At 36.6% G+C, this 11,340-nt stretch overlaps 1 protein-coding gene across 1 annotated transcript in view; it reads right to left on the minus strand.

Annotated features, from left to right (window-relative positions):
• Nucleotides 1-10,664, minus strand: part of LOC149578095 (dehydratase family) — a 60,306-nt gene extending 49,642 nt beyond the window's left edge. Inside the window, exon 1 of the mRNA XM_089827490.1 lies at nt 9,905-10,664. Within this exon, the coding sequence (XP_089683616.1) occupies nt 9,905-10,468 (564 nt within the window). The 5' untranslated portion in view covers nt 10,469-10,664. The remainder of the gene's footprint in view (nt 1-9,904) is intronic.
• Nucleotides 10,665-11,340: the final 676 nt, after the last annotated feature.

The following is an 11,340-nucleotide window of genomic DNA, read 5'->3' on the forward strand; positions in this document are numbered from 1 at the left end:
TGTTCATTTTTCATAGGCACATAAAACTTGTGATTGGAGTCTTTTGGTAATAGGAGAGTATGCTCTTCACCCTTGTGGTGAATCAGAAATCTTGACTTGCCATTTGGTTTCAAAAGCAAGGGGTAACTGAATCTTCTTGGCGTGTTTGGGAGAAAATGATTGGAATAGGAGAGTATGCTCTTCACCCTTGTGGTGAACCAGAAATCTTGACTTCCAAAATTTGATCCACTTTGTGTAGTTAGAATCCTTTAGAGGGCCTGCTCTCGGACAACCTGAGAGGAACGACCCAAGTGGGGACAAGCTGATTACCTGGCTCTTCCAACCCACTATAAACTCAAGGCTACCAAGGACACAAAACTTTGGTAAACGTAGTGTTTATCTTCACCTAGTGTGATCGCTTATGGGATTTCGACCATAGGGAGATCACTAGGCAAGAATGCTTAAGGTACTCTTGTGATCGCGAGATCGGTTACTCATCGCAAGGTGAGGTGTCCCGTAATTGGGAGCAAGAGGAACACTATGAACGGAAGCCCTATCTAAACACCCTAAGTTAGTAACTACCCTTTTTAGCCGCTCAACTTCTTGGTGCAAGGATTGATCCTAGTGGACTACCCGGATCACCCCAAGATTTACACTCACCATATGTGTTCCCTTGGTTATGCTTATGGCATTTCCATGACAAAGCCAATATCTCTTGTGGGCAACCACTTGGTGTGAGGCAAAGGAGCATCAAGCGTGGGCCAAGTTGTTGAGTAATGAACCATGACTTCTAGGTAGATATTGCTTGACGTGTTCTCGAATGTGGTATACTTGTGAAAATCTTTTGAAAATACACATGATGATAATTCTAGGGAATTCTTTTGAGACGTCACATATGCTTGTATCATGCAAGGTTGCTTTGTCCCTTGCTTGATTGTTTGAAGAATACTCCATGTGTCACTATCTTGCTTGGAAAGAAATTGTTTTTGAACATCAAACTTGCTATGCTATCAACTATTGTCAAACTTTGTCAACCAAGTCTTAACATTTTTGTTTTGTTGCTTGCTAAGGGGAGTCTCATCATTTGACTTTGATTTGCTATGTCTCTAGTTTTTGAACATGCTTAAAGTGGCTCTTTGGTCTTAGCGCTCTTGGTCTTTCTATCTTCATGTTCTATGTCCACTTGCTAGTTATCTTTTTGCTGAAATGGTTGCCTTGATTTCTTGACTACACTCTTGGGTTGGAGAGTTGTTCACTTGTCACCCTGCTTGCTCTATCTATTTGGCTATTTTGGCATCTTGCCTAGCTATTGACTTGAGTCATTCATGTCGTAAATTTCTTGGACATATTGTTTGACAAGTCACTTTAATCTCTCTCTAATATCTTGGCAAGTGAACACTCTACCTCCTATAGTTTCAACATCAAGTTATCTTCTAGGCTCTTTTATGCTTGGCTTTGCATCTAAAACTATGGGATCTAAACCTTGTGCTACCAAACTTCAACCAAATCTAGATGATCATGATATCCTCCATGCCACTAAAGAGTTTCAAGATCTATATGTGCAATACAAAGAACTAGAAGAGACAAATGATCTTTCTTACCTTCATCTCTCTAAGCGCATGACAGAAATGAAGTCTAAACTTGAGAAAAGGTTAGAGGAAAAGATTGCATCACTACATGAATCTTCCTTAAGGTCTTTACATGCATGTGAGTCACCTTCTTTGAGGTCATCCTCTTCTTCTAGGTCTACATGCTCTACTTCAAGACATCAAATGTCTTCATCTTCTAGATCTAAAGACCTTTGTAGAGAACAAGCATTTGAGCCTATGCTAAAATTTTATGATGGACCTATCTTTGACCAAGCTAATGATGAAGACATGGATGCATACCATTCACTTGAGAAACAACAAAAGGACTCTAGACATGCTTCTAATAGAACTTTTTCTCCCTTGGAAGATTCTTATGATGACACTTTGCAAAAACTTCTTGGTAATAAGATCATCATGTTACCTAAGTCTAGCTCATATGGAAACCCATTCTTGGATATCTATTGTGCTTATCATCAACATAATGAGCATAGTACTTCAGATTGCATTGAGCTAAAACATAAAATCCAAGATCTTATGGATAATGGAATTATTGGAACCTCTAGTGACTCATGTGTTGAGGATACTTCTCTTGAGCAAGATTATGTTGATGAACCTATGTCTAGTAGTGGCTCCATTACATCTTCCACTTCTTCCAACACTCATGCATCTCCCAACACTTCAAATCTTTCCAACATGCCTCTATCAAATAAAGAACCTAATGCTTTCCACATTGACTACGTGTATCCTCAAGGGCTACCTCTAAAAGAAACTCAAGCTAACCTTCACTTGGCTGCAAACCTTTTCCATGCTACTAATCCTAAACATCCTCAACCTTCATGCACTACTAATACAAACACTACTCCATTCACTCTTCATTCTCCCTTGTCCTTAGAAGTGGCTCCATGTCAAGAGGACTCTCAAAAAGAAAAAGCTATAAATGTCAAGAAAGATCAAGATCAAGCACCCTTTCATCTCTTTCAAGATTTTTCCCCTCCATATCCTATATCTTTTCCATCCCCCAAGTATGATGAAGATACCACTTCCATTATCTCCCTTGAGCTTACTGAAAATTATGAGAAAAGTTCTCTTCATATGCTATCCAAAGCTACTTGTCAAGATCAAAGCATCCCATCATGTTCTACTTCCCCACATCCACTTCAAAATTGTGTTCAAGCTTCAAGTGCTTCTATTAAAGATGTTGTTCCTATCAAAGCTACTCATGAGTCTGTTGATGGCTTTTACCATGTTGCTCACTCTAAAGATGTTGATATCCCTTCTCACTATCCATTTGCATATCCTAATTCTATCCTTGGTCCTCATCCATTAGAGCTAAAGCCTTCAAACCTTCCATCCATATTGGGGCCTTATGTTCCTCCATCTCCTACATTCACTCATAGCTCATTCCCTAGCTCTCCTATATTACCTCAAGATCAACAAAGACACTCATCCTTGATGACTTTTCACCCATCTATCCACCTAAACCAGTCATATCATCCTTATTCATCCACAAATACCAATTCCTTTGGAAGTGAGAATAAACATAAGAATCCATTGAAAAATGAAGATCACTATGTCCCATCTAATCGACATGTGAATGCTAAGAAGGAGAAAGCACAAAAGAGACCGCAAAGGTCCACTATTAAGAGAGCTAAATCAAAGCAAATGTGGGTTCTTAAATCCATCATTGAAGAAATGCACTCTCAAGCACCCAAAGAACGAGGAAAATCTAAAGCTTTTTGGATTCCCAAGTCTCTTTTAAAAGACTTGAATATTGAAAATACTTCAAAGTTGACATTCAAGCTTCCAAAGGCTTCCATTCCATCTTCTTCCAAAAAGCTTCCTAAAAATATTCCAAAGCCTTCCACTCCACTTTTTTCCAAATCTTTTCTACCACCTCATACATCTAAATCTCAAGCTATTTCATCCATGATTCCTCCATTGTTCCAATACCCTTCAAGGTGTGTGTCAATGTTGATCTTGTCCAATATTAGCTACCCACATGAAATCCTCTAAAGCTTACACCTCCTTTCTATACATGAACTCTTATCCTCCATATATTCTTCCTACTACCATTTCCCTTTCATCACCCTATCAACATCTTTGAGCATACCAGTCTATGGTCTTGGCTTATCATGACTTATCTTTTCTATAGGAGCACTATCTACAAACAACTTGAGCTCTTTCTAAATATTCAAAAAAAAAAAAGAAAAAAAAAGTGCCGTGGTGAAAACTACTTCTTGTGGCACCTTGGTAGCAAAAGTAAAGAGAAATAAATTTATTCTATGGTGAAAACTACTTCTTGTGGCACCTTGGATAAGTACCATGATGAAAACGTGGCAAATAGGCGTCATGCGTAATTCTTCCATCATCCATCTATCCCCTCTTCTATCTTTGATCTTGACAATGTTGAGCTATCTTTGCATATTGGCTATCTTATCCACCAGATTTTCTATTGTGCTCTCCCATTCACTCATAGCCTCTATCTTGAGCTTTATTCTTATTGCTCTATCCCATTGCTATACTATCTAGTTGACCCCTTGGTCTTTATCATAATAAATGAAAAATGGTTCCTAGGTCTCTTGACATGTCTACTCTTTTGGACTACATGCTTCATGATATCTCACTTTTTGGCTTCACTGCTTATCCTACATGCTATCTTGCTCATTTCTTCCATTGCTTATCCAAAAAATGATTCATATGACTATTTCACCTCTTTCCCTAGCTTGGGTACTCTTGAGGAGTCAGTCCTTGAGGATCACTTTCACTTGCTTCATACTCTTTATTCATCCATCTTTGCTTTTCCACTGGCTCGTTGCTCCATCATATCCTATACCTTGCTAGACATTGGGAGAAAATGATGTGATCTTGCTCGAGAACTAGTAATCTCTAAAACCTGCTAAAAAATCCAAAAAATCATATATGATGCTATGATGTATCACCAAAAAAATCAAAAATCAAAAAATACAAAAAATTTGAAAAAAGTCCTAAAAAAATTTGTCAAAGTGGTGAAAACCTGGAAACAGGCACTACTTGAAACCCTCGCACCTATGTCTATCAGTCTCAATCATCCACTTCGCTACACATTTCCTGGCTTGGAATTGTTTCTTGTCCTCATCTTGGGGGCACAACTGCTTAGCCTATTGAGGTATTCTTGTGCATTAGGGTTTTTTTGACAACTCACAAAACAATGTTTCTCAACACTTCCCCCACTTTGACATCAAGTGTTTTTCAACACTTTACAGATAGTTTACCTATGGTCTCCAATGTCGCGATATTTCTCACTATCAGAATCAAGTCTTGAAGAAATGGCCAAGTGACTTACACACACGCACTTTAACACTTAAACGACTGAGCTATGCTGACACTTATCTACTTTGTGTGCTGTCTATGATGATTTCTTTGCCATGTATTCCCTCCCTAATAGTCTTTCAAGGATGTCATTGACTAGAAGAGTGGGGGCATGGGACATATTTTCTTGATTTCTGCTTGTGGGTATACTTTTGTTTGTCTATAGTGTTGTAAGCATTCATGCTTGTCCTATTCAACACTTTGACTTATAAATGTATCATCCTTGATTGTTTTGCAAGACCGCACTCAGGGTTTATCCTGGCGCTTATGCCTTGATACAAGTGTAATCTTGCTAAATTAAACTTAGGGAATCTAATCATGTAGTTATCTTGACTTACATGTCTCTGATGCTTAGATTGGATTTCCACATACCTATCTAATATCGATCATATTCATATCCTCATAGTTATACTAGTGATGGTTGTATGATCTCATGATGTCCCTAATAAATGCTCAATGATGAAATTAAGAGTCTAAATGTTATGCGTTTCTTGCTGGTAAACCACTTTGCATATTAGCTTGCATTTTAGGTTCATTTTCTAGCTTAGTCTTGCATTCTTGCATATGGGGAGAGCTCTCTCTTCATTTTTTGTGGACATATCAACTAACTCCTTTCATATATTTCTTTATTTTCTTCTTGTTCATGTCTTTTCACCTTCTTAATCTTTCACTTCATCTCTTTTCTATCTTATCATCACATTATATAAAGTTTTGACCTCTTAAATAATTTTGACGTCCTAGATTCATTTTCGGGATCAAAATCCAAATTCGAGTTCATCTTGATGGTCAAAATTGTCTTTTAAAATTCTACTCTATTCTGAGCAGTTAGCTGACCTTTTGAGGTCTAATCTCTGAATCATCACTTGGGCATCTTCATTTCTTCATGTCTTCATCATTTCCATACTTCATATCTACTTAAATTGACTATTTCATGTCTAAAATCACCTTTCTACTCATTTCGACCTTATTTTTATGCTATATCCTTCAAGGTCAACTCTAGTCAAACTGGGGCATTTTATCAATTTTTTTATATAGTCATTCTTGTGTTCTAATCATCTATCTGTCATCTTGGACATTGCTATATTCTAATTTTCTCATTTCTAGCCAGTTTTTGCATCCTCTTACCTCATTTCAATTTCGATCCCGAGGGGGCAGAAATACTCTATCACTGCTTAGGAGCATTTGTTTGATCTTCTCACTTGCTCTCGCTCTATCTGCTTTTCTAAGTGTTAGTATTCTTCTTGAATTCTGACATCATCTCTTCCTAGTGTTCAGTACTACTGCTATCAGGCTATGCATTTAGGACTTGCTATCTATTTCTGCATTTCACTCTTCAGAATTAGACATCTATATCTATCATCGCCTACTTGGCTTCGATTTTCTTTGACATAATGTGTTCCCAGATCGATCACGCATTAGTCAAAGAGGGGCAAATGTAATCACCTAAAAATGGTCATCTAGACTATTAGCCCCCTTTTCAACATTTTGGCTAAATTAATTCAATCATTTATCTAGACCAAATTGCTAATAATCAATTTATTTGATTATAACCTATAGTTTGACTATGCTATCCTAAGTTCATTATTTGATTAAAAGAACATGTCCCCTTTTAATTAAATAAAACACCCCATTATTCTAACCCACTTAAAGTGCACACATAAAGTCCTTTTTCTATTTTACAATTAAAAGAAAAGGCTTTGTGACTTTTGTCTTATATGACAAGTCAACTTATATTCTATTGGTTGACTTGTGTGTGCACATGGATCACACCTCTTTTCAAATTCTACCGTTGATCATCCACCATCTTCATCTTGATCTCTACCGTCCATACATCTTTAAAAGGGAGAGAGCTTTCCCCCTCAATCCATCCTGATTTTTGAATATTGTTATGCTGCAGGTTTTCTAACAGGTTTCTTTGGAGCTTTGTGGAGAACTTCTATTTCTTGTCTACATTCTCTCATACCATGGCATTTTAGCTTAGATTCATGTTGCATGTTAGTTTAGCTTCTATTTTGCAATAATCTCTCACATAGCTTAATATTTGGATTGTAACACTCTCATTCATATTCTAGCATAGCTGCATTTGACATTCTCATTCTAGCTTAATCTTCATTTGCATTGCATCCTTGAGGAACTCCTTGGGACATTTGCATTCTTGCATCTTGTCTTTGGAACCTCCCATTGCATGGTTTACTAGCAAGAAGAGTATCTCTAAGGCTCATCTGAGAGCCTTTTTATTCTTGAAATATACTCTCTTGCACTCCATGGATAGGGAGCTCTAAGCCGGCATCTAAGCATTCCAACTCATGGAATTGTTTGGATAGAAGGGTTTAGAGTGGGACACTTTCGAGTGTACACCTTATACTTCATTGGTGAAAGGGTCGTACCTTTCATAAGACTTGAGTTACCACCACCCCGTTGCTGGCCTTTGAGAGTAAATAAATATTTTCCCAATTGATCTCTCTCCCATCTACTCCTCAAATGAAACCTTCTCCCCTTTGTATCTTCCAATGTGAGGAAGAAGTAACACCTCTTCATCATTTCGAGATGCAACCTTGCACAATTACCACTCTTTAAAAGAGTACAACCCTTCATCATTTCTGCCCTTTGAAAGTCACTACCTTCCACAATTACCACCCTCTGAAAGAGTACAACTTTTTCATTATTTCTACCCTTTGAAAGAGACAAACTTTAAGAGTTACCACAATTTGAATGGGTACAACCTTTAGGAATTTCTGTCCTTCGAAACAGTTGCTTCCTTATTTACTTTCCATTCCTTTCTATTAATTCTCCCTTGATTCATGTGCTTCATTCTTTCTTCCTGGACTATTGTTGGATGAATGATCTTTGGATGTCCTCCTCAAAGGAAATGATCTTCCTTTGATATCTCACGTTTGAGGGAGTCATGACTCTTCATTTCACACCCTTTGACCACTTGTTAAACTTGATTAAATTTTTTTTTTTAAATTTTAAGTTATTATTAACTATTATTAAATATTATTTCAAAAAGGGGACATTACAACAACAATGGCAAGTTAGACCAATACAATGCAGCTAGACTTTGCATCCAATGAAGCTCAAATGCAAACATTGTAGGAGATTGCCCTCTAAAAGCACTAAGATCTTTGCCCTAGGACCCCACACTTGAACACAAGTGCTCAACATAGATTCAGAAAGGAATTTGGTTATTAAGTGTATATGATGCCCCCTAAATGGGCAAATTCACCCCTTTCTACTCATCAAAACAATAATAGGTTGGCCATTATTAAAATCTGCAACTCCAACTTTGAAAAATGATTATGAACGAGAAAAGTTTCACTTTTAAATTTTATGGTGCCAAAACTGACCATTAATAACACTGTAGCACATGCTAGGGCATTGCATGTAGAAAGGAAAATGGAAACAAAGACAAGATTATTGGGGATCTCAGGGTCAAACATACCACAAGTAGTGTGCTAGCAAAGACAAGTCCAGCAGTTTGACAAATACAATAGGAGAGTGGGAAAAGTATGGAATGCATGACAAGGTGAAGAAGTCTGAAAGTTCATGGAGAACTAATGAAAGATTGGACTTAGACAAGAAAGCATAACTAGCTAAGGAACTCTAAAACTACAACCACTAAAAAACACTTAGAAGACTAAATACGCCTTTGTCCTCAAAGATTGTGGGGGCCTTCTATAGACAATAGGCAAAAGAACAGGAACAACATTCACACAAAATGAAACAAGGGAAACGCAGAAAATGAGCAATAAATAGATTGTCACAAAAAGGGAACATGATAATTGGGAATTGGAGTGATGACAAACAATCATAGGGAATCTTTAGTGATATGGTATGGCAGAAATACTGTCCAATTTAATCAGCAATCTCAAATTAATGAGAACAATACATATGTGAAAATTCACGGTGCACATTCTCATTTACTTCCACTCTCATGTTCTATATGAAATTGGGATGGCTTTAAATAAATAAATAAATTATTTTCTTTTCTTTCAAATTTTTCTATGTTTTTTATTCTTGATAACATTCAAAGAACTTGAAAATATCTTAACATTTTAATTTACCAATATATTTCCATGAAAAATATTTTCTTCAAACTAGCATTGAAATTTTTAAAAAATCTTATGTCATTGGAAGCATTATCTAAGCTTGCGGTGTATCTAAGCTCATGGTATATCCAGTGAGAGAATTTGACCTATTGGATTAGGTATTGGCTATGCTTTTACAGCAACATCTATGCAGCACCTAGAATGCCCCATTTATTGTAATTATTAATTAATTAAAAATTCAAATACAATGACTATAACATTTTTAAATCAATTATTAATTGCAATAAATGGAGCATTCTAGGTATGCTTTTACAGCCCACTCTACAGGTATATTCTTTTCTATATAACAAACTAAAATACCCAATTACTGAATACCCAAAAACTCAACGAATTATGTTGATCGCCATACGAGAGGTGTACAAAAATCAAGTTCAAACACCAACAATATTGTATGCAAAACTTCCTTCAGAAAAGAAATTATTTTCCGAGACGACTAGATTAAAAGAAAACGTGGATCCATATTTGACCTCCGATTTTCAAACATACAATTGTGTCATCTATGTGACCTAAAACATTCCAAAAGTAACTTTTTCCTTCATACACCAGGTGATACAATCGTATGCTTCAATCTGAAATGTCAATCTATTAAATCATATACAAACTTTCCCAAATAGAAATTAAAAAAACAAATGTATTGTGATGTGAATATCAGGATTTAACTGTGTGATTTTTTAGTCAAACTCGATGACCCATCTCCTACTTATCAAAACAAATGTAGGCAAATTCTCCTAAAGCATAACAATCTTCCGAACAGTCTTCTATGGAAGTAGATGTAGATTGACAGGTCCTACAGATCACTTCAGCCTAATGCAAATAATAGATTGTTATCTTCCTCCTCGTCATGAAAACGAACTGCCCAAAGTTTATAGTCTAACTCACATTTTTATCACAACCAGGTATGGAAACATTGGCATCGTACCACTGAGCCCCCATGACAGTTTCAATGCTATCAGCAATCAGGTCTCGGGACTGCAAGCTGTAACACATCCCCCTGGTACCCATTGATATCGCGTCACTCACACCCACCGTGTTAAATCTAAAGCCCACCAAGCCAGCGTCCATAACGCCCTCCTTAACAGCCTCTCCCAGCTTGAGCAAATGCATGTTGCAGGTGTTGCCCTCATACCACACGGAGGATATGCCCACCTGGGGCTTGCCCATGTCTTCATCTGAGAGGCCAACTCCGTAGAGTACTGCCTGCGAGCCCCCCTGAGACTTGGGCTGGGTGACTCTGGAACTGTATTTGTTCAGCTTGGGACTCGAACCCGTGTCCTGAGAGACCTCAGGCTGAGCTACAACAGCAGAAGCAGAGACTCGGATTAAACGTCCATGTGATGCAATGGATTTATTGAATGTGTGCCTTTTAGATAAGCATGACACGTTTGGATTGGTGTTGCGCAGAGAAGATCTCAAACAGGACGGGCCTCCTGGCATTGAAGCCATTCTACTGTGCTCTGTTTATGCTACGCGTTGTGTTGGCGGAGAAAATAGTGTCCTGGAGAGTTGCATTTTAAAGGGGTTTTTCTGACGATATGCCTTAAACCCTACAAGCACGTGAACGTTTATAATCCAAACGAGTGTGGTCAATTCAAAACATATAATTTGAGACCGATTTCTAAATTTACTGTTTAAAAATTATATGCAGTTTAAGAAAATTGGGCCCCATTTTAAGTTAAAAAGAAAATTAGAGAGATGATAGGAAGAGGAAAAATTATATGCAGTTAAAGAAGTTCGAAGCAAATTTTAAGTTTAAAAACAATTGGATGTAGTGAAAAACAATTGGATGTATGGAAAAAAAAAGTTTTATATAATAATTTTTTATTTGTAAAGATTGTTCAAAAGCTTTTAGAGTAATCTTTTATATATTTAAAACTAGTGCCTATCTTATGAGGAGGTGCAATGGTTGGTAGTAAGATATTATATAGAGTATAAAAAAATAAAAAATAAAAAATATAATATGTCATAATAAACATATATCTATAATTTGTCTTTTGTTAATTTGTTAAACTTGTTAGTTTTAAGATGAGGGGTATGTTTGGTTATCTTCTATTGATTTTTTGCTTGGTAGTTTCACCACTATTATATAGGGCCAACTCTTTCTTTTGGTTGCTTTTATATCAAAAACATATATCTAATTGAAATTTCTCATAAGATAAAGTCAATAATTTTGATATATAATTTAATATTTAGATTAAAGTGGGGATAGCAAGTCATGACAATGATAGTTTAATTTTTTTTACTTCATAGTTCAATGTTTTCACTCACTTTCTAATTCTCACTGTTTGTTTCATCCAATACACTATAATCATCATTTA

This window comes from Cupressus sempervirens, chromosome 1 (genome assembly GCF_028749045.1).
Source record: "Cupressus sempervirens isolate cs-2001-9-10 chromosome 1, ASM2874904v1, whole genome shotgun sequence".
NCBI lineage: Eukaryota > Viridiplantae > Streptophyta > Pinopsida > Cupressales > Cupressaceae > Cupressus > Cupressus sempervirens.